This window comes from Poecilia reticulata, linkage group LG2 (assembly GCF_000633615.1).
Source record: "Poecilia reticulata strain Guanapo linkage group LG2, Guppy_female_1.0+MT, whole genome shotgun sequence".
NCBI classification, from domain to species: domain Eukaryota; kingdom Metazoa; phylum Chordata; class Actinopteri; order Cyprinodontiformes; family Poeciliidae; genus Poecilia; species Poecilia reticulata.
In genome coordinates this window covers 2,010,273-2,035,027 of record NC_024332.1, presented here as the reverse complement: position 1 = coordinate 2,035,027, position 24,755 = coordinate 2,010,273, and the positions used below count along the sequence as shown (strand labels likewise).

Below are 24,755 nucleotides of genomic sequence, written 5' to 3'. Positions count from 1 at the left end.
TTGTACTTTTATCAGCTCTGTGGTCACAGAGGTTTGGAGAATCGGCCGACATTCTTGTATCTTTCTTCTAAACCAGACTTAAGACTCACAAGCTCTATCATCTCCTCTTGACCGCAGCCCAAACGCTCTGACTCTTGTCGCTATGGTAACGTCTATATCCATCCATCCATCCATCCATCCATCCATCCATCCATCCATTTTCTTCCGCTTATCCGGGGTCGGGTTGCAGGGGCAGCAGCTTCAGAAGGGAGGCCCAGACTTCCCTCTCCCCACCCACTTCTTCCAGCTCCTCCAGGGGAATCCCCGGAGTAACGTTTATATATCCTTCAAAATAACAGAAGCGCCACAAAATCGAACATTTTACTTTCGTGAAAATTTTAACTCACGATAATGACTAATAGGAGCCCTGAGCTTGTTTCTCTGCAACCAGACAGTCCCATCTGGGAGTGATGGGAGACAATAACACCTGAAGTGTTGCTTGTATCCACAGCCTGCTTGGTCTCTACGTGGTGAAACAGCTTGAAGCTTCATTGCCTCATCAGCAGCCTGTCGCCGCATGTTACGCAGAGCGGGCTTGTAATGTGGGACTCACCTACCGGTCCTGGATAAATCCATTCTCCTGTCTCTTCTCTGGGYCTTTTCCCCTTTGCAAAGAAACTTTCCAAAGACATCTGATCTGTTTCTTACTCATTTTGCTGCTTGTGGGCTCAGTGTTGGCGCGCAAGTAACCAGACTTCCAATGATTCACTTCCTGCTAAAGAGCCCCCTGGTGGTTGAAGAAAAATCCACATATAAACGGCTTAAAGTCCGGAAAATACGGTAAATGAAAACAAATCTGAATGCTTTCTGGTATTGTTCAGGGGGCCGGACCAAATGTGGAGGCGGGCCGGATCCGGCCCGCGGGGCCGTAGTTTGGGGACCACTGATGTTGAGTATTTAATTAAGCTGTATAATAATTGTAAAAACTAAAGGTAACTACTTCGTGGATTTCACTTATCGCGGGTTATTTTCGGAATGCAACCCCCGCGAAAAACGAGGGATCACTGTAATGTAAAATAGATCTGTATYGTACCTTTCAGTCTCAAATATTGTGAAAATGTTAAATATTTTAGGCTCCTGGTGTCACAATCCAAACAGCTAATTAACTCAAAACATGGGAAACATTTCCTGAGCCTCTAGATTATCTCAATTGGGGTCAGTCGGCTCATTGTTAAAGAAGTTGGTTGTTCAGACAGTGCTGTACGCAAGCGTATTCATAGAAAGTTGAGTGGAAGGAAAAGGTGTGGTTGGACAAAGGTACGGTGATGATTGGAGGGTTATGTCATCGGCTGGTGTTTATCCATTATGTTATCTGAAGACTACAGTCAGCAGAAAATATTTTTAATTGATCTTGTATTTAAATTTTTTAAGACAATTTTGGGTCTTCATTCTGTGTACTTGAAATTACATAAAATAAAGGCTTACAATAAAGTTAAAAAAAACACTCAAAAAATACAAAAACGTTTTATGATATTGTATTTTTTAAAATGTTTTTCCTCTTGAATGCTACAGGATACTACAAAGCAGTTTTCATGGTTTTGTTTGTTTACATTGGAAGTGTGGCATTTTAACAGGAGTGTGTCCACTTTTTACATTCACCATAACAGGATTAATTCTCAAATCAGGAAATGCTTGTGATCACAATAGGAAATGGCGCCTGAGAGCTTTCATCCTGAGCCTCACTGATAGGATTACAAATTACACATTTTCTCCCGCTGCATTGTCAAAATGCCACCAAACTAATTTTCTGCAGAGATGCTCAAAAATAACGGCAAACCTACACATTTACCTCATGCTGTTCAAGAAAATTGGCCATTTTCTCATTTATTACCTCGTTTTCTTTTTTCCTGTCTCACTTTGCCATGGTGCCGTATGAACACGCATGATGATTAGTTTCCCTGCTAAAAATACCTATCATTAATTTACATCATGACAAACTTCAAAAGTGTTCCGTTTCTTTCCTTCCTGAATATCTACACTCCCAATCTACTGCTTGATTTCTCTCTTCATCTTTCATAAACACGTGCAAATTGGGAATTTTTTAATGAGGACAGAGTGGACAATTCAGCAGATCCTTCTTTGAAAACGTCCCAGTGAGGAATAATAAAGACTTTGGTGTTTTGCTTCTTCATCCCACTGAAAATTCACTCGAAGCTGTGGGAGTTAAGTCTAAATTTACATACAAGAACAAGAGGTATTAATGATTTTCTTTCTTTGTTCCACATGTCCCCACTTGAGTTTTGAGTCTTGAATCTCTAATGAAAAACCTGGAACTCCCTCGCTTTCCGTCACATGTCTTGTAATACATCTTTTCGATTTCTCTCGTTCTTTGTTTCGGCATATTTCTGAAAGCTTTCCGCGTCTCAGCCGGAACCCAGAAAACCGTGATTAAAGCACACCGTGTGTGGAAGAGATGAGCACTCATGCCAAAAATGCAAAAGACTCATTTGTGTGGTCATTTCAGTCCCCCCTCTGAAACACTCCTGGTACCGTCAGTTACCGCTCAGTCAATGTGTGAATACAAAAAGCAGTGTACACAGAACTTGTCTCACAACATGAAGTAGGCCAAAAGATCAAGAAGAAAACTCAACACATGATGCAATTATCTGATGAAATTCAGGAGCAGATGAAAAGATTGACATTTCTTAAGATGTAAAGAGTTCCAGCCCCATTTTGAAGGTTTTGGGACCTTGTTGAATCACGCTGAAGATTAAGCAAAGACAAATTGGAGCAGTAGTGGACCTTCCCTGGAGTGGTCAGACCATAATATAGTTCTGTTTAAATTCTAGAGCTTATGCCAGAACTCATGCATCCAAAGCTGTAGTCAAGCCCAGCCCCTCCTGCTGACCTCCTTGATGTCCCCTCAGCGGTAAAGTGGCCACTCCATATGGAGCTATACAATACAAGAGTAAAAGACCCTTAAAAATGGAGCAGCACTTTGCTTTGAGGGTCATTGCTCCAGGTCTGATGACCCCTTCACAGAGCAGAGGTAGGAACAAAGGAGGGAAATGGACATTAGTCTTAGATGTGTGGGTATCTAGTTCCTGAGTGGTTTTATTATAAAGTACAAAACCTTCCATCTAGAGTAATTTCTCTAATAGAGCAGTTGGTTGGTTGGGAGAGGAAAATGTTAGAGGAAATGGTCACATTTATTCTTTTCTCTCTGCAAAATCTCTCCGGTTAGTAGAAGTAAATGTAGCTCATGTTTTATTCCAGTTTTTAGATTGTTGTCAAGATGAATCTTAACACTGGAGGACACCAAATGTTCACGTCAAGCTGATTAACTCGGTTCACCGTGAATTTTAAAAAGTTCAAACCCGGTTTGGGTAAAAATCCTCTTCTTCACACTGTGTGTGTTCTGTCTCATGAACCGCTCAGCTGACACGTCCTTAGCTCATTAGCGAAGCAGTTTTGCTGTAAATATTCTCGGCTGCTTCCAAACAGAGCGGATCCGACCGTACGGCACGGCGGAGTCGGTAGAAGAGCGTGTTGAAAGCATCTTGGACTAATAAGTGCTCAGGAGAAGTGTGCAAACAGAGGGGCAGCTGCTGTCCAAACACTGCAAAAGCAGTGATTGTTAGCCAGAATGCACACTTAGAAAACAGAAGCTGCTGCCTTAAGGCTACAGATAACTTATCTGGGAGTGGAGAAATGTTCCTGCTGCTGGTGTAGTTGATAATATTCAAGAGGAACTGTGAAATTAAGAAATGTGTTGAGATGATGGAAAACGGAGACGGAGAACAGTTTCACGCCATTGAACTTTCCTTTGTTTTGTGTTGCTACAGCCACAAACCTCAGTGTTTCATTCAGGTTTTGTGTAAAACAAGCATAATGTATTAGTTTTTGTAGATCCCTGCAGCTGCAAGTCTTCTGGGGAATGTCTAGCAAATTTGCACATCTAGACACTGACAGCTTCGCCCATTCTTGCTGAAGTAGCTCAGTACGAGTCGATGGAGAGCAAATCTGTAAACATCTTTTCGCAGATTGTCAACTGAATTTAGACCCAGACTTTAAGCAATTTGAAGACATGAACAGGCTTTGGTCTATGCAGAAGATTGTTTGTTAAAACGGTTCGGTCAATAAAATTTTAATTTTTAAGGTTTGTGGTTGTGATGAGAGAAATGTGAGAAGGTGGTTTAAATTCTAACTCATTGCCTGAAGAGAACAATAAATTTAATGAAACCATTTTATCTAGTGTAACAGAATATAAAAACATGCTGATGATGTCAAACTTTTATGTTAAGATTAAAGTTTTCCTCTGCAGCTTTGGGGCGTTTAGTGGAAACCACCAACCCTTTTATTACATCATTTGTTTGTGTGTAGTTCCTGTAATCACAATGTGATCCAGCTGTATGAATAAAAACTGATTAAAGCCACCATTTTCTTACACACAAAAGACATAATCACCGAATAATAATAAACTTGAACAAACCTGCAACAGGGAGGACGACGCTTTCTTATTTTCTTATGTGCACCTGCAATTTTTCAGACAAAAGGTCATCCTCTGCTTCCTTTATTCAGCGTTTCCAACAAGTTCTGGCAGATTTGTTAAAAAATGACCTCTACTTATGTTGTAAGATGTACTTTAATGCGTACACCTTTATTGGTTTCAAAGCAACAGTTTCCATGAAATGGAGCTCAGTATCTTCTACTCGCAGCCAATTAACACGTCTATGAAGACAGCAGAGTGACGGGCAGATACCGTCTCTCCTTCTGTCTCTGGACTTATCTACTTTCCATCTCCTGTCCTTGTCTTTCCCACTCTGCCTGCCTGCCATGCCTTTTGATGAAGATTATAAGGAATTATAAACAATTCCCGTCCATCAAAGACTGAGCAGATCTCTCTAACTTGAGCAGATTTGCAAGCTACGACTGATTTCTCTGAAGTTTAGCAAAAGAAGGTTCTCTAATTAACTTGGCTGATGAGATCATGTCTGTTTCAGGTGACTATGTGCTGATGACGGTTTACTTTGACCTGAGCAGACGGATGGGCTACTTCACTATCCAGACCTACATCCCCTGTATTCTCACCGTGGTTCTCTCCTGGGTTTCATTCTGGATCAAAAGCGACGCCACGCCGGCCAGGACCACACTAGGTAGGCAACTTCAAGAGTTGTGAAAGTGAAACATACGTATGTGGATATGATCCAAAGGAAAAAACAAATATGTATGAGTCACACCTTTATCTGTGACTTCATTCCAGATAATGTGGCATATTTAAAAAAAAATAGATGAATTTTTACATTTGTTGATATTTCAAGTAAAATATTTCCCTGGTTTCTTTAATATCTGACTATTTTCAGTCTCTTCACTTCTCTTTTCTGACTGGTAGGTCTTAGAGTCATTTCCTTCGAGGCATGAAGTTAAAAATAGTCAAGCATTACAGCATACATTTAACCATTCACTCAACTGGCAGTTCTATTCTAGTAAAATATGAAAAAATTATTTTAATTACTAAGCAAAGCTGAAACATTTTCATCACATTTCTTGATCGCAGAGAAGAAAGTTTGCTTTGAGGTTGAAGTTGGGTGGGGATAAAGATGGGAGGACTGGATCTATCCGCTCTGCGCTTACCCTGTGATGTACCAATCCCCTTCAAATCCTACTGGCTGACTGAGATATTTTCAGACCTTGGAAGCCTGAAACAAAGTGGAAGGGTTGTGTATTTTTAGAGTTTTTGAGGTAGTCGTCACTTCAGACACTAAAATATATGCTCTCAAGTGAGGAAAGTGATGTTTCTTAAAAGTCTCCCTTAAAGACAGACCTAAAAAAAAAACATCAATACCCTGACAAGTTAAATACTGATCTGATTAATGGGCAAAATTAAACAGTTATCTCATAAAACTCAACAGAAATGCAAATCTAAAAAGCTCAAGGAAATGCTAGTTCTTGCTGGATGTGAATGCATTGATTTCATTTAACTTCATTTAGAAAGAAAGTCAATTAGAGTTTGAGATTTTGCATTAATTTCACAGAATACTAATTAGGCATTAGATTATGACCACTGACTGGTTTATTACCACTGATTGTCTCCTCATCATGCCACACGCCAGTGCACATTCGTCTTCATAGTTGATGTGTCAGAAGGTGGAAGAATGGATCAGTGTAAGAATTTAAGAAAGATAGATTGTGAAAGTTGTGATGAATCTCCAAAGCTGCAGCAAGTGTTGCACGTTGCCAGGAATCGACATGATCAGCATCAGTACTTGGGCAGAGTACAAACTCCAGCTGCATTTCCATTGACTGTATAATTGCACAGCATTTTGAAAAAGCCTCATATTTTTTTTGATAAAATGTTTTTTTTTTTTTTTTTGCAAAAATGCACTGGAAACACTTTTCACATCACATGATTAAAACTGAATGTTACTACTGGCAGAAATATGGAGAAAGATTAAGACAACTAGTAGTGGTAGGAGGACGATGGCGCATTTTCCTCTCCCGACCATTAGCATTGGATATGCTGGCTACTAGCACGCCTAGGCTGGTCACCCATAAGTTGTACTTTCTTTTTACCGGAAACTTTATTTTAAAAAATGGTTTGTAAGCACTATACTGTACTATGATATATTATACCATTATGCCAGGCATAAACACACTGAAGTTGTTTTCCCATTGAGGCTTCTGATTGACCAGAAGGCTAACGGGTCGCCTCTACATCAGAGACTCTCATAGTAGGTCGCCATACATGATCCTCACCACGTCTCTAAATCTGACTGATTTGATATTTGTTAATCAGCAAATAGCATACATTCTATATTGGACTACTTTGTTAGTAATAACTCAATTTCTCATTTAGTTTTTGGTCAAACACCTTAGCGGTTAAATCCCAGAGAGCTAACTACTTCAGTTGTACTTGCTAAATGAGTTTAGACAAACTTACTAACTTTAGCCAGTCAAGTTTTCCACTCTTGACCTCAGTGCTGAGTCTAAAGTATCTCCTACCACCATCATCTTGGCTGTGACCAGCTTTGAGGCCCCGCACTGCACTCCTAAAGTGCTTTAATTCCTCTAAGTCCCTGCTGCCCTTCATCAGCTGGCCGGTATCACCCAGGGTCATCTGGAATGGCTCTGCAGTAATAAAAAAAAGCTTTATTGGACTTCTGTCCATCACTATTCGCTATCAAACCAGACAAAAAAACTTCACAGTCAAACAATCAGTTCGTCTCGTGTTGTATTGAATTCAGTAGTAAGCGAGTGTTATTACTCAAGCATGCGTCAGGCCAAAGGAGCCTCTCCTCTCGTGCCACTAATGAAAGCTGATCATAATAAGAGATTGTGTTCGGCTCAGCTTGCTTCTTACTCTCAGCCTGATAAAGGTCGACACGATGACAGCTGAACATCAAAACAGCGCGGAGCAGATTAGATCAGGAGATGCGGCATCCCACTGCTTTTTTTCAGAGTTTGTTTGTGGAAAATGAAGGAATGTCCTGTAATGGGGAGGATTTTTCTTTAATACCAAAATTGTCAGTGAAGGCCTCGGATTAAATCATTTTTTTTTTTTGCGTACAGGACACATGGCAGTGGCAGCATCTTGCTTTAGAGATGTTTTTATTTCCAACAGGGACAGCAAAGCTGGTCAGAGTTTATGGGAAGATGTATTGCCTTATATGCAGGACATACTACAACTACCCAACCTGAAGAGTTTAAATCAAAGCACATCCTGTTAGGATGGCCTAGTCAAAGTTGAGGTGGGGGATTTGTTGCAAGATTTCAGGTGATGCTCATATAAAGGTACATCTGAAAAATGTGAATATCATTAAAAAGTTCCACATTTTGTCACTCATTTCAGAAGTAAAACTCACATTAGATTTATTACAGAGTGAAGTAATCCATGCTTTTATTTCTTATATTTTTGATAGTTACACATAATAAAAACCAAAGTTCAGTGTCTCAGAAAATTAGAATGATGCAATGGATTTCCATCATCTGTAATCCTTCGTCAAGAATACACAGATTTAACATTTAAAATATTTCACTCTGCATGACGAAGCTTCTGAAATGAGTGACAAAAACATTGAACTTTTCCATGATCTACATTTGTTAGATGTACCTGTACAGTTTCCAGCCTGAGTTTTAGCAATCTGGCTTGACCATTATTAATAATTTTCCTTTAACCTTCAATGAGCACGTAAAATCTTAATAAAATACATGGACATTTTTGGTTGCCATGTCTACACCTTTGCAAATCAGCTAATTGTTCCATCAGCTGGTAACCAGCGGCCTGTGGGTGGTGAGGAAAATCCTTGTGACATTCCTCTCAACAGGTAGCGCGGTGAAACAAGCACCCCCCTTGTCCTGATAAACGTCCACCTTCAACTGAACAACAGAAAGTCATTTAGCGCCCCCCGCCCCTCTCTTTTGTCCACCGGCCCCCACTGTCAGCCTGAGACCAAGGCTGAAAAGAAACCGGACAGGTAAGAGGAAGAAAAAGAGCTAAAAACAATCAGACCTCTGGCACATGGCAGCAGGAAGAAATGTCACAATGAGGGAGGTTAAATCTGAAGGAAAGCAGCTTCACCTCAACCCCAAACAAGCCAAACTCTGCACTGCCACTCACCGGGTACTCCTATAGCGCCAGAGCGCTCGGACAACATGGAAGTTAGAGGTTTCAGCTGCGGATGACTCCTATTAGACCCCAATCTCTGCAGCTCATATGGATGCTGGCAGAGATTTGAACTCCGATGATGGGAAGTAAAGGCGCCCGGAGGCAGGTTTCAAGAATCTGGGGCTTTACAGTGTAAAATAGACTGCAGCGCTGGAATTAATAGGAGCTGGAGGTAACATCCATCATGCTCATCCAGGGTAATCACTGTGTTGCTCAACGTCAACATGACCGCTCACCAAAAAGAGCTTCATCCCAGCATTTATAGCACAAATGGATTTATTTTTATGCTGCCAGAATTTGCTAATAGTTCAACAAAAAGTGAAACTTTAAAAAAAAAAAAAAACTGCTAGTTTGTCGTACTTTTTACACTTTCCGTCCAGATTCGGTGTTCCAGAGAATTGACTATGGATGAGCATTTCCACTGAAACCAAACAAGTCTGCAGACGCGTCTGGGCAATCAAAACAAATGTCCAGTCATGCAGCGGTCTGTAGAGAGTAGCATCCTTACCCCTCGGTGATGACATTTACATTACACACACACACACACACACCCAGCCAAAGCCTGGAGCTCTCCCAGACATGCGAGGAATAATGGCTCCTTTAAAAAGGACTGTACACCCACAGCCTCCATCCCCATCCCCACGTACAGCCAACTCAGATTCTGCTCAGATTCTACCACATGTCACTGATGGAAACATATTTAATGCAGAGGTCTGAGGAATCAAATTACTGTGGCAGAAAAATGCCCCCAAAGCAGTCAAACAAAGGATCTATAACAGGGCAATTTTTAGAAAGCGTGACCTTTGAAGGTTAAGGGTGTTTCCTGAGGTGGATAAGACCACATAGATTCTGCATACAAATTCACTGGCAGCTTCCACTAGAGAATAGTAGAAAGCCTCAAAATAAAGTTATCCTTTACTGCAGTAAAACACTTTAGTTTGTCGAAAGATCCAGTTTGTAATTCAAGCACATGTACTGCTTTCAGCCTAATTATTAGAAGTCATACTTTTTTGCAGTAAAACGTCATCACTCAAAGAATCTTGTAGCTGCTTCCCTTGACTAACGCTCAATAAAATGTCTGAGCTCTCACAGACCTCAGAGACCTCAGAGGCGAGTTAAAGCAGAAACCTCTGAAAAGTTTGGAGTTTGAGACCTTTACTCTAGATTGTCCTGAGTCCTGGTTTCTCTTCTCTCCAGCCCAACCTACGTTCTCTGCTGGATTTAGTTCTGGAGACTGAGGCAGCCATTAAAAAAGATTGGTTCTGCTTTGACTGTTCATTTAACCATATGCTTTAGGTTGATCTTCTGCTGACTGACCCAACGGTCATCACATAGATGTGAAGAAAACTCAACCCAGTTGAGGATCTTCGTGGTGTAAATCTCTGTGGTTCTGAAGACAAGAAGTTCCCACTATCAAGGCATAACCAACAAAGTAGTTGAGCAGGGTTAGCGTTAGCAATAAAGTAAGAGAGGAAGAGAATCATCAAATCAAACCTTTGATTCCTTCAGCAAAGCAGGTGAATGCTGCGACTTAAAGACCTAAAAATACCAAGCCTTTAACACTACAGGCCAAGCAATGCTGAGAAATTCGAGAACACAAAGCCTCAGTGAGTAAATTAGTTTTACTACTGATCATGTGATAAACGATAGTTTCTATAGCAACTTGCATTTGAGAAGCATCTCTCCCACTAAGCCTGTCTACAGGTGTTGTCAAATTCTATGTGGAAGGAAATAGTTGAGCCTTTTTGCGTCTCCAGAGGAAGCCGTGCAAAATCTGATAAAATGCCTCAAGCATCGGTTGTGACTAAAGACTGTAAGATTGGAAGGGAAAAGGGAATCTGTGGGGAGTTGGAAAGAAGTGAGCGGAGCAGAACTTTGTGGCCCTCTCATCTCAGCTTGAGGCTAGCAGCCTGAGGCTACAATAGCTGTTGCTAGCATGACACTTCTGAAAGTCTGGCTGAAGCGCCAGCAGGATTTAAACCCATCACAATGAAGGTTTCTGACAAGGTGTGAGAATGTCTGATTCTTTTTTTCTCCGCTGGAGAAATTGTCAGGGTTTTCTTTTCTAACTGAGACTGAGAAACCAATGGTAGATTGCTAAGAACTCATTATGGGATGGCAGCTTGATGACAATTTTCCAGGTTGCAAATGGCAACACTTCCTTTGTGGGCTTGTTAATTTGAAACCACTTGTTTGGACGGTACCACTGCTGTCATTACTGGCAGTCTACATAGAGGTAATAAATCCAATTTATTGGATTTACCAGAACTTTGCATCAGGAATACAATAGTTGCAGTTGAAAACATACGTAAAGTATTTACCGTCTTCCAGATTTTGTTTCCGAAATACATTATGGGTCAATACAAAAAGCAGTTTTTACATTATTTCATTCAAACAAACCTGACTATAATGTGTTTTTCTCTACATCTTAACAGTTTGCTACCAACCTGGGAGGAAACAACTCTCTTTTTATGTGCTAGTTTCTGAGAATCAGTCTTGTTAGCATGTCTCAATCAGATCTAATGTGCACCTTTGACTAGACCACTCACTTTTGTAAGCCATGGACTTGCTAGTATGCTTTTGGATAATTGTTCTGTGTGTGCCAACTTCAGATTGTCATATTACCACCAACAAGACTATGAAGTGTTCTTTTCTGAAGAAATACTTTAAGTTTCACACCAGACATAACCAGGACTGCCATCTTTGGATCAGGGGATGATGTGTTGTTGTTGTTGTTGTTTTTTTAGCCTACTTTTTTGTTCACAAAGCTCCAATGAAAGATGCTGTGAATCAGCCTGGGTGGATTTAGTGAAATTCAGGTCAGCTTTCCAAAAACTGTGATTCATCAGTTACTTTTTCCCACATGGAGATAAAAAAAATTATCATTAAAAATGCTATTTTATATACCAGCTTTCATTGTGGGACTAAAAAAGCAAAACAGATGAAATCTGTGAGGGGGAACTTTTCCTCACAGCAGGCTAGCATTGTTGCAGTCAGACAGGTGGTGGTTAGTGTAAGGCATGGCTAAAACAAACCCTGGTTTCCAGCGTTTTGTTGGCTCATCCATCCATCACAGCCTCTACCTTCTGCACACGTTGTGCCTTTTTTCCTCTGTTGCTCCCAATAGAGAAGAGTCATTATTCATACAAGCAGAGGATTTGTCACAACAACATGGACATTTCTCATTTTTGGATATCTCCTAAAGCAGCTGATTCTATTGTTTTTCCTTTGGCAGTCTCAATTACAGACTGTGGCCACATTTCATCAACCTGAAAAATACTTTCCAGTCACAAAAACAGTAGAAAAATAAACAATGGAAACTATAAACAAAACTCAAGACAAAACCAAATGGTTAAAAAGCAGTTTGTCCAAGTTACCTTTAACACAAAATGCTTGTTAAGGTCTATGTGTTTCTTGGCGGTAAAGTTGAAAATGTTCATCACGAGAGCTTCAGCGGAAGAAATATTCACATCCACTTGTTCACTTCAAATCAAAGCTAAAAGGGGAGGCATAACTGTGAGGAGGTGGGAAATAACTTCTTAGAATATCAGTTTTTAAGTCCTTGCCCCACACTCCCAGTTGGATTTATTTCTGAACTTTGACTAGACCTAAAGTTAAATTTTGATCTCTTTTGGCCAAGAGCTCAGGTCTAATGTGGCAAACTGCAAACAAAATGTTGTCCTGGATTTTATTTTGGGACCTTGACTACAAATGCACATCACACTTTAAAATTTATTTCCATTTCAAAACATGTATTGTTTTCCTTCTCCTTAAATGTATCAAGATAAAATCACAATTAAGAAAAACACTGAAATTTTAGTGCATAAATTGACAAAACATCAGAATTTATCATGCTTAAAACTGCTGTAAGGTTCTCTGTAAATTTGAGTTTAAGCAGTTGAGAGGAGCACTCTGACCATCATATATTACACAACTGAGAAAACAAATTACGCTTCAGGCAGTAGAGTGGCTCTTTGGTCAGAGGGCGCTCCTACAGGGCCGTCAGACTGATTATGTGAATGGGACGTGGTTTGAAGCCACAGCCGCTAAAGTGCGTACAAAACACACTTAATCAGATCAGATTGGAGTTGCCATTGGTTGCATTTTAACCTTAATCACCAGCACATTAATATGAAAACATCAGCATAATTACATTAAACAAACAAGGAGCTTGTTGCAGTGTATCATGCTTGGTGCTTTTCCTGCCTAATAGATACGAGTGCAGCATAACTCCAATCCAAACATATACACTCGCATTAGTGTGATCTGTCCCCAAAACTCATTTTGTGTAGATATTTCAACTACATAATGATAAATAGATGCTAAATTCATTCTGAGCTGAGATGATGCCGGTTGTACACCAGCTTTAAGAGTTAAAAATATATTTTCACAGTGGAAACTTCATGTTTTAGCTCCAGTTCTTGTACCAATTATCCTGTTGGTTATCTGAATGTTTGTATCCAGGAAACCTTCACATTTTTAACTGGATTTAGCAAATCAAAGTTTAATTTCACTTGAAATAACATGCCTATTTATTTCAATAATGCCAACTGTTCTGGATTTTAATCCTGTTTTATTCTAAAGTAAAACATGTAGTTCTATCTACAAGCACTCGTTTGAGAAAATGTGCGGTGTTGTGACCCGGCTCCTGGTCCTTTGCTGGTTCTCCTCTGCACTATTTATAGAAAGTGTGTGGTCTGGTACCCCAGCTGTACACCTGGACACTAAACAAAGGTCAGCGTCTGGCATTCGAAACTAGTCGCATCATTTTACAACCTCCAGTTGAATTATTCCCCTACATTCACTGCAGGGACAGCAGGGTCTGTGGACTTTGGAGAAACGCAGTCGTTTGATTAAAACACAGAAAACCTGTTCCTTCTTGTTGCTGGAATCAAACTGTTGTTTATCTCTGTTGCATGCTTGCTTTTTCCAGCCATATGCAATGCAGCTTTTCTCACTTCCATGTGTCGGCTCTTGTTTTGACTATAGATGTGAGAGTGTTTCATATCGCTTGCACAGGCAGGAATCACTCGGTTGCTATGGTATCATGTAGTGGCAGTTTCTACCAAATGAACCTAAAGTGAACAAAGAAAACTCCTGACCCTGATTTAAGGAAGCAGACAGCCGGCAGATAGTGAAGACATGTGAGGCCAAGTTTTGTTTCAGTGATGATTTTGCGGAGAACTGCAGTCAGATCTGAGATGATGAAGTATCTGAAAAGAGGGTTGTACATTTACCAGGTTGCTTACTTAAACATAATTAGTCAGGAGAGAGAAAAAAAAAGACAAGTCTAGACGAGCACTAGACGAGAAGAGGTGGCTCGAAATAGAAAGGAGCAACTCGTCTCTATGGAAACGAAAGGCAAAAACAGTGGCACACACACCGCCATGAAAGACATGTAAGGGATGAGGGTGAAAGAGAGCAAGAGGAGAGGTGGAGAAAGAGAGAGAGAGAGGGAGGGAGAGTGGAGACGTGGCAGGAAGACAATGAAGGGAGGGAAAGATTGTGAGCTTCCAAAAGTGACGAGTGTCACAGGAGTAAATATCGACGTCGTTCCTGTCGCTGCTTTTATCCCTCTTTGAAACGACTGATTTCCTTTCAAGCAGACACTCTGGAGAGTCATTTCTGCAGCAATTCACTCATATTTTAGTGACTCCCAACATGCCACTGACCAGTAATTACTGAAACACTGACTGCTTTTATTATTATTTTTATTATTGAACATTACAAGCAATAAATACAACTGTATATCAGAACTTTAAAGGTCAAGAGTATTGGTTATAGTGACATCTAGTGGTAAGATTTCAACACTAAAATCTACAGGTGCATTTTGGAAAAAAAAAGTTTCACAAAAAACGCAATTTTAGCAATTCAGTTTAAAAAATAAAACTCTCATGACTAATGAAAACCAAAATTCAGTTCCTCAGAAACTAGGTCATATAAAACTAAAATAATTTTAAATACATAGGTATTAGCCTGCTAAAAAGCATGTCCAGGCACTGTACAGTATGTAAAATCTCCAGAGTCAAAGGTTCACATAATCAACAATGTTCAGGAATTACTTCAAAGCTTTCTAGATTTTTAACTTTGCTAAATATTCTAAACAACCTGATGAACTTAACACGTTGATATGAGAACAAAAAGATCAACTGAGTGTTTGGATCAAGTCTTACTGCAGCTAAAAGAGATACAAGGAATCAAATGTGGCCTTTAGGAAGCATCACCTGATCAGACAGAAGCTGCTAACAAATCTATTTTACCAAAAAGGGAAAATCCAAGAGCAGGAAGGAGGCCAAGCAATCCTGTTGAAAAGCAGAGCAGCACCAGCACAGACTGAGCAGCTTCTAAGAACTTAAATTCACCTACTTGTATAATTTTGATTGTAAAATTGAACAAGTTCCTCTCCGTCCTCATCAAGCAGAGACAGAGAGGATCTTTTCTGTTAAAGGTGGAGAATCCTGACATCTTTTGTGACTATTAGTATATGGTTTTTTATCAAACCCAAAGAAAACAATTTTTTCCTCATCTTATTTTAATGGAGACAAATAACATACTGTGATGTGAGTCCATGCTGGGGTTTGACACCCTGCCAAACTGATTATCCTGGTAATTGTCCAGCGTACAGGGCCAGCATGCTCGTTAAGCGGAACCGGCACCTTTTGAGGCTCTTCAGAGAAAAATGACGAGGCTGTTTCAGGATGTGGTTTTATTGTGATGTTGCCCAGCTGACTAACCGTCTGACTTTGATTGTTGTTTTAAGCATTGTGTTGTTGATTGCAAGAAAAAAATGACCTGAAGATGTGTCAAAATCGTACAGGTCCAAGTGGTTCACCAAGAAAAAAATGGATGAATTAAGTTTATCTTTTAAAAAAATATTTCAAAAATACTTTTCTTTGCATATTTATTTTTCATAGTAATTAATGTTGGTAAATGTGGAGCTGGTGATTTTTTTTTTTTTTTTTTTTTTTCAAAAAAGTAATACGTCTTTCTTTTCCTAATCTTATAATTCTCAGAGTGAGATTATAATACAGCAATAAATGTAAAAAGAATTGGAAGATGTTTCTGGATCTCGGCTGCTCCACTTAGACACGATATCCCATCTGATGAGATTAATTCAGCTGTTGAAACATCTGCCCAGAATATACATTATTAATGGTGATTAACATCTTTTCACGCGTTACTTAATCTGACATCATTTGCAGCTGGCATAATTACTCATGAACTTTTCAACATTACATCCACACACATTTTAATGTTTTTATTTTAATAGACCATCAGAAATTAGTGCATAATGGTAGAAAAAGGAAATAATACTCTGGTTTCTAAATCGTTTGTAAAAAATAAGAGAGGTCAGCATTTACGTTCCTGCTTAAGACTTTAATAGAATCAGATTTTGGCAAAATATGAAGAGGGTCAAGGTTGTCAACACTTTTACAAAGCATCATAGTTCACCTCGTAGCTGCTAAGTAAAGGTTGTGTATTTGCAGGCATCACTACAGTGCTGACCATGACCACCCTGAGCACAGTGGCCAGAAACTCCCTACCCAGAGTGTCCTACGTGACGGCCATGGACCTGTTCGTCACCGTCTGCTTCCTGTTCGTCTTTGCCGCCATGATCGAGTACGCCATGCTCAATTACTACTCCTACAGTATACGCAGACCGCCTCCCAAGATGCAGCGAATGGTAAGTCTGCGTTGTGCAATAATACTTTCTGATATCTGCTACACGCAGGGCTCTTTGTGCAGAGCCAAATCAGCTTTTGAAGCATGCATCAGTGCCTTTCATTTAAATATTCCTGTAATGTTTCCAAATAGTGACATTACTAAACTAGTTCGACTGAGGCTCTTATCTGCTGTTGCCTTGTCAATCACCGGACCTCAAAGGGAAACAAGATGTCCACTAAAAGACACTAAGCAGCTACAAAGGGGCAGAAGAAGGCAACAGAACAGGAGAACCAAAGGGAAACTACTACAAACAGTATCAGAAACGCAAAGAAACCAACTACAGAGAGATAGAGTGCAGACATGACAACCCAGAACCGTATTGTGTGCCTGCGTGGGGGGATAGGGAAGTCACTGGAATTTTAATGAAGATAATTAACATGACAAACAGTACGGACTTTAATCAAATATCTCAAAACATTGCTTTTGTGGCTGCCATAGCAACTTCAAGGGGCGATTAGGACTCTAAGTCATCTGTGTGATCATCCATAGTGTGTATCAAATGCTGCTAAACATAACAAAAGAAGGGGAGAAACTTCATTAACATGCAGTTGAAGCTGGATATTTACATACTATAAAAAGACACAACCTTTATTTTCTCCTGCCATCTGACACTGAATCAGAAACCTTTCATGTTTTAGGTCATTTAGGGTTAGAATAAATTTTCTTTGCGAAATGTCAGAAGTTTAGATACATTTCCTCCTCACAAGCTTCAAGCAAGCAACGATTGCTGAATTTCCTCCTGATAGAACTGGTACAAGTTTGGCTGCCTTGTTCACAGAAACCTTTAGATACTTCAGAAGATTGACTTTGTTGTCCTTAAGCCACTTTGCAGCTAATTTGTCTGTATGATTGAGATCTCTGAACTTGTTGAAGCAACATGTAAAGATGTCAGTCAGGAAGTAAACATTTGTATACAAACTGACCATGATCTTAAGCATACAACCAAAGTGACTACAAAGTGGCTCAAGGACAAGTTAATGTTTTGTTCTGTCAGAAATGGACCAGAACTCCAGCAAATGATTGTGAGAAACTTGTGCAAGGAAAGCCAAAAAGTTTGATCAAAGTCATACAGTTCAAAGGCAATGCCACCAAATACTGAGGATGTATGTAAACTTTTGACATTACCAAATAAATCTGACATATTCCCTGTGTTATTATTGTGCCATTTAGCAAACAGAAATAATTAGGTAATCGACCTAAAACAGTAGAAGTTAGACTTTAAAGCATGGATGTCTGGTTTGATCTGTTCCCTTCCCATGTGATCCACCATTTGTAGTAGCATCATTCATCATCTATGAACAACCTTTTTGAGGCTGCAAAAATTGCTCCTGAGCCCTTGCTAATAATGTCTTCTGCTAGACATCACTCTTTCAAAAACAGATATCGATTCCATCCGTATGATGCGCCGTCTGTCTGTGCATCCAGCTCACTTCCCAGGAATCTGACACGTCTTTATGAACACTGTGCTCAGTTAAAAAACATTTCCTCTCCAGTCTTCGCCCCTCACGCTGTGCGTGGGCGTCTCCAAGGCTGTACCTGCCGCGAGTGCCTTAATGTCGGCGGCACACACGCACTCAAACTGAGTCAGCCGCCGCCGCTGCTGCTGTCATCTCTTCCTCTCTCCAGATCTGCTCCCTATTCATTATTTCCTCCTCATGTGGAGGAGTTCTGCTCAATGTGTCTCAGGGCCAAAACCACTGTCAGCTTGGACCGAACAATTAAGTTGCCTTTTATTCAGCCACCCTCTTCTGGGTTTTGGTCGATCCTGCGTGTTCCCACCTCGTCCCCCTCGTGGGCATCTTTTCAGTGCCTACTCAATCAATTCTCCATCGCATGCCACTCGTCCCTGACCGGAGAAGGAAAGGGGTTTTAAAATACATCTCAAGTCCCACCTCATATTTTCTGCTGTAAACCTTTTAACTACAGTCAGTGCAGGCTTTACAAAGCAGCGATTTGACTTTTGATTTTCTGTTTCTACTTCAATTTGAGCTTCTAAAAAGACAGCTTTGAATGTGAAATTTTATTTCTGTTATGGATCAGTTTTATTGATGGTTTGTGGTGGGAATGTTTTTGTCATCTGAAAAGAGTATTTGTCTATTTGGTGATTGCATGAAATGACCCACGTGTGTCAAGGATTTGTTTTCATGTACTCAGTTCATTTGTCCACACACCACAGGCTCTTCTCAAGCTAGAATACAACAAAAAGGTTAAAGTGCAGCTCAGAGAGTAAAGGTTGACCTGAAGATTCATTGCTCACAGGAATATCTCAACTGTTTATTTCAATTCATTGTGATTCTCATGGATTGTAGCTATGGAAACGCAAAAGCTACTATTACAAAGACTGATGAGAAACTATTTAATGCAGAAAGCATTTCATTGTACCGTATAGTGTGAATTAGTTCAGGTGTTTACTTTTCAGCAGTAGCGGCCTTGAGCTGAGCTCTGATGTTTCACATCTTCATTTGGTTCTCAGGGGTTCAGGTCAGGCCAGATTGCTGGTCAATCAAGCACAGTAACACCGTTGGTATTAAAGGAGGTGGATTTTTTTGGTGTGTGTGGGCAGGTGACGAGTCCTGCTGGGAAATAGAAATCAACACCTCCATAAAACTTGTCACCAGATGAAAGCATTAAGTTCTCCAACACTTCCTGGTTGACGGCTGCTTTAACTGTGGATTTGATTAAACGCAGTGGACCAGTAGGAACTTGATTTCCAGCAATTTGTCTGTAGCTCAATTAAGACGAGTTGAGAATCGTCTGTTTGGCAGCTGTGCTAAGGCTTTTACAAGCCGATATGTTTAAAGGAATTTTGCCAAAAATGATTTTTGCAATCATTGTGTCCGGTCTTGTTTTAATTAGTTGCTCATGCACAGCGGATGTACAGCTTGTTAAAGCAGATGATTCACTGTTTTATTGCAAACTGTTCAAGAAATTTAGTTGCAGAAAAAAACAGACTATTTGCAAACTTTATTGCAGAAGGTAAAACTTATAGAGCTAAACCCAGGTTAACAAATTGTACCGTTTGACCATGTCGTACTTTAAGAGGATCATTTAATCAGTTAAGTCCAACTCTAACATGACGCGAGTTACTCATCTTGTGAATGGATTCTTAGAGGTGACACTATTTGAATTTTCCCCATTCTGTGTTGCAGGCCTACTCATCCTTCAACATGGGTCGCACACCTCGAACCATGATGCCAATGGGAAACTCTTTGTTCTGGCACGACTACGACGACAACTGCCTGTACGAGTGCCTGGACGGCAAAGACTGCAAGAGCTTTTTCTGCTGTTTTGAAGAGTGTAAAGAAGGCGGCTGGAGGAAAGGACGGATCCACCTCAACATCCGGGAGCTGGATTCCTATTCCCGGGTGTTTTTCCCCACCTCCTTCTTGCTTTTTAACATAGTCTACTGGGTCAGCTACCTCTACCTCTAGTCTGATCGGGCAGCCATCTTTGGACCCTGCTGGAGCAGCTCTCATCGTTTCCCACCACGACTGGAGACATGAGGTCTCAACCAAGTAGTGGAGGAAATTAGCTGAATCTGCATTATGGGAAGTTTTTACAGACACGCTTCTTCAAGGGTGATTATCTTGATGGTCAGGATTTTTAAAAAATGGCTTTACTTCTCTGTCAGGATGGAAAGACCGATTTTATAACTCTTTGAGAAAACCAAACTGTGACTTGAGAGAAGTTCGGGGACAGGGTTGCAAAGCTGAATCTTGGACATCGAGATAGCCAAGCACCCATAGTGCCTTCTCTGGAAAGGGTGCGGCAACAAAGTATGCGGCTTCAGAGTTCCCTCCGTTTTTCTTTGCCACCTCATCAGTCACCAGGCCGCATGCTGAGCTGTCCATCTACTAACGAAACCAACCTGGATCACAGTTTTTCACAAATGGACATGTTTAAAGTTATTGCTTTTATTTTGTAGCAGCTTAGTTTTAGTTCTATTCTAGAATTAGTTCTTTTCCTATGGTAACATTTCTCTTTTCTTATCAAGTTGGACATGAGTTTACAGCAACACCAACACATCAGTCAGCTGTTTAATATGAGTCGGCAGCCTGTTATTGATGTTTTACGACCACGGGATGCAGTTTACAACATTCTTACGCAACAAATGTATACCAACCAAACTAAACGTACAGCCCTGGGAATATTATGTATGTTTAAATACACAAATAAGCTTAGCTATAGGAGTGCTTTCATTCAGAACAGATATTAAATATGCTTATTTAGATTTTTTACGGTCATTTTTTATTTCCCAGTCTCTTTGTAAATGAAAAGTTTGACATTTTGGGAGGTTTTTGTTTATCAGGAGTATGGCTAACTCTATAAAAGCTCAACTTCTACATGTCCATGTGTTTTGTTCTGGATTTGGCTCTACTCCTGAAAGTAATCTTCATTTCAACTCTTACACACTCCAGAAATCAACAAATAAGATAAATTACTAGATTAGGAAAACCTTTCATCTACAAAAGACAATCAGAGAATCTGGTAATTTATTATAATATTTCTCACATAACGTTTTGTTTCTTCTGGTATTTTGATTGCCTATTTACAGTGACACATTATGAGTATCTATGGTAAAGGTATTTTTTTCTGTGCGATGGTTGTGAACTTCAATGTCTAGAAAGAAGGTAAAGATGATATTTTTGCCACATTTTATGGGAACTGTGTGCCAAGTGAACTGTGATTAAACTTGAACTTTTAAAGAAAAGTATTAGGCTACTTACTACCATTTGGACCAAGGTTTAGACATTAGATTTAGTAAATATCTCTGACTGAGCCTGATTGAGCATTAGCAAACCTTTTAGCTGAACCTTAAAGAACCTTCACCGAAGCTAACCAAATGGCTAACTTCACACAAATGGTCAGAACGCTGTGAAGTAAAATTGGAATAAAGTTAGTAGTCTTTAGCACCAGGTGAAGGGAACTTTGAATGAAAAGTAAAAATTAATACCCATTTGATTTACTAAACAATCTGTGCCTCAAAAAAATGTCTGCTGCATCGCAGCATAAACTGCATTTCTTCAGTTTATGCTTTTTATACTATTTTTTTTACATCTGGCTAAATAACTATCTAAATAGAACCTATCATGCAACATTAAGTTGAAAAAGCCACCCATTATTCTCCTACCTAAAGATATGAAAGAACGGAGAAGATAATTGACATTTATTCATCTGGAAAGGGTTAAAAAAACTATTTAGATGACTTAAGATCTTGTGGTACTGAGAATAATGTCTAAAGCCCGGCAGGCTTTCCTTGCCTCAGGTAAAGTCAGCATCTATGATCCAACAATATGAGAGAATCTGAAGGAAATTGAGTTTTAAGGTCAAACTACTACTAACCCAAAAGGAAAACATGATCCACTAAATGGTCGTTACGTTTTTTGGGGAAATTGTTCTGACTGACAAAATGTCCCAACAGCTGTGCCTCTCATTACATAAAAAACACAACCTACCCTTGAACATGTTGGTGGTAGTGTGAAGGTCTTGGGTTGTTTTGCTGCTCCAGGAACCGGATCTCGAATGGAACCATGGACTTCGATCCCCTCCAGAACCTTCCCAGAAGAATGCACAAACATCAACTCATAACCTCAGGCTTAGGCACATTTAGGTTTGTCAAAAATAAAAGTGAAAATATTTTTACATTACTGACTCCAAAATTTCTTCAAAGTAATGTAAGACACTCACAAATAACACTCTTCCATTATGAACGGGTTGAAAGACAAAAGTCAGCAGCAGAAATTAGATTTTAAATCCCTAAAATAAATGCAACATGTCAGTTTTTGTCATGGGTTCAGTGAGATGGTAGAAGGTCTGGTAATAAACGCTTTCTGATGGTGCCGTTTGCTTCCCAGCAAGTTCTTCAGCCAGAAACGACACACAAATAGCTCTGTCTAATAGTTGCATGCACCGGATGCATTTCTCAAGTAAATAAAATTAGCAAGGAAAGGAGAAACAAATTTATGACAACCAAATCTGATTCCTGGTGCTGAAAATAGAAGCTCGTAGTGAAAATCCGGACATTTAGACAATATAAAAATCCTGTTCTGTGTTTGTAACAACGTATTAAGTAAGCAATGTTTAACAACAGTGTACCTACTGACGTCTCCTTCCAGCAAAATCAAACAAAGCTCCGTTCTTCAAGATAAAATTAGGTTACTGCACTCCTATTTCCATCAAGGATCTTATACCAAAAAATATCCATCTTATAAAAATCAACCAAAATCTCAGGAAAGTTTTCAAACTCCTTGTTGAATCTGTGCCACAAATGATTAACCAGTTCAATCCATACTAGCAGGGTGTACCTAATAAAGTGGCCAGTGAGTGTAGGTGTCTAATATTGCCTTTGTGTGACATAAGAGACCCCAAGAGCCCTTTGAGTCCCTCAGAGGCAGCGGTGGCTTTGACAAATGTCACTCTTAGACACCGCGAGAATGAGAATGACTTTATGTAGCTTAACCTTTGCCACCGAAATATTACACTGGTTTTCTTCTCCAAACCTCGGCAGCAACACAGATCTCCCCGACAAAATGTCAAACTATTTATTTAAAAAGCCCGTAAGCTGCCGTCGCGCCTGCAAACGGTGGGAACAGGCTTTGAAGGACGATAACGGTCATCCATCCCAACACAAATGCAAACGCGGGAGACCCTGTTCTGCTCATGTTCACCAATTTGAAATGATTAGCTGCTATATGTTGTGATGCTCCACGTTCACATGGTGCACAGGGCAGAGCTGGAAATGGATGATACGGGATGTTTGCTGATGGCTCTTGATGGAGTCTCTCCGTTCCCTCCTCAAACAAATAAAACCCGCCGCCATAGGTTTGTGTGCGGACCCAAACGTTCAGGCAAACAAGCGGACGGTGCCAGCGTGATCTGGAATCTGTTTTTGGTTTTGTTGACTGTTTAATGGCGTTTCTTGCGGTTTTTTGGCTTCGTAGAACAATCAATCCGTCTTTTCTGTCGTCCTCCCCGCACCGACACACTCTCCCCGGTATCCGAAGCTTTTCTGTGAGATGTATCTAATTAATGTTTCTATTTTCATACAGTTATGGAATGTATGTTAGGCCAGTAGCAAGGCTGGAGTCGGTCTGGTTACAGTTCAGTCAGTTCGTGCCGCGTAAATTAGTTTATTTTTAGTGGGGCTTGAATATTCATAAAGCCTCCATACCCATTTATGTCCTGTCCAGAGACTTGTAATGGAAAATAAACCCGCTTTGAGTGTTGCTAGATGAACAGCAGAGGGGCTGTTACGCTGTGGGCCATTACTATTCTGCTGATTTACAGATTAACTCATGAGACAGTGGCATTTCATTAGTATTCAGCATATTCATCTCCTTAGAACTGACTGAACTAACCAGAGCTTGGCCAACACCGCAGTAAACTCTCCTCACCTCTGGTATTTCTACTACACTTTATAAGTGACTTAGTCTGTTGAGATACTTCAATAAAACAAAAAATAAATCACTATTTTCTACGTCTCAATGAACATCACCTTGTCTGTATCAAGCGGCATGAACCTGTGTTTGTAAAAGCTCTGTGGAGTCTGAGCGCTAATCCAAGATCAGCCCTGGTAGTTTAATGAAGTCGCTGGAGCAGCCGCCTTTTCCACCAGACCTCGTCACCCCCATTAAGGTCTGCTTGTGTCAAAGCTGCAGAGTCGGTCCCATCGAGGCGGCAGAAAATCATGTATTACTGTTTTGTTTTTTTTCCCCTCTCCCACAAAGCAATTTGCTCGTGATCGTCAGGGAGACGGCTGGAGGGCGGGGCAGGGAGCAAAACGCCACTGAGCCACACTGGTCTTGGATCAGCCCTCCCAGAGGAAGCTTTTATGAAAATAGGATCTTGGGTGAAATTAAGCATCTTTTCTATTGTGTAGTATCTTGCTTATATAAATAAATAATGTTTTGGTCAAGTGCGACAGTGAAGTGTTTTTGTCTAAGAATGAAACCTTGAGAGAAAAGTTTCAGTTCAGAAAGACACTTTAAATGAACATCTAATTTTACAACTGATTGCAACTTGATGAGTATTTCCTTCTGAAAATAACTTTCATCTGCTGAATCCACATTCCTAAATATGTGGACACACACACAACTAAGAATAGTTTTTATACGAAATCAACAGGAGCAAAAATGACATGGTTTACCATATTTTCCGCACTATAAGGCGCACTGGACTATAAGGCGCACCTTCAATGAATGGCCTATTTTAAAACTTTTTTCATATATAAGGCGCATATTCAGTTTGGGTTGCCGATTTGTACTCTATTATTACACACCCACATTTGTAAAGAAATGGTCCCCTAATACTTTATATAGTAGTCTGCCCCAGTCATTGTTTCACTCACGGTGTTGGTGTTGCGATATTGTGCCCAACTGCTTTCTGG

General features: G+C 40.1%; 1 protein-coding gene across 1 annotated transcript in view; it reads left to right on the top strand.

Annotated features, from left to right (window-relative positions):
• LOC103476105 (gamma-aminobutyric acid receptor subunit gamma-3-like) overlaps window positions 1-24,288 on the top strand; it is an 86,282-nt gene extending 61,994 nt beyond the window's left edge. The window contains exons 8-10 of the mRNA XM_008428206.2: window positions 4,983-5,135; window positions 16,132-16,328; window positions 19,519-24,288. Coding sequence (XP_008426428.1) covers window positions 4,983-5,135; window positions 16,132-16,328; window positions 19,519-19,800 — 632 coding nt within the window. The 3' untranslated portion in view covers window positions 19,801-24,288. The remainder of the gene's footprint in view (window positions 1-4,982; window positions 5,136-16,131; window positions 16,329-19,518) is intronic.
• Window positions 24,289-24,755: the final 467 nt, after the last annotated feature.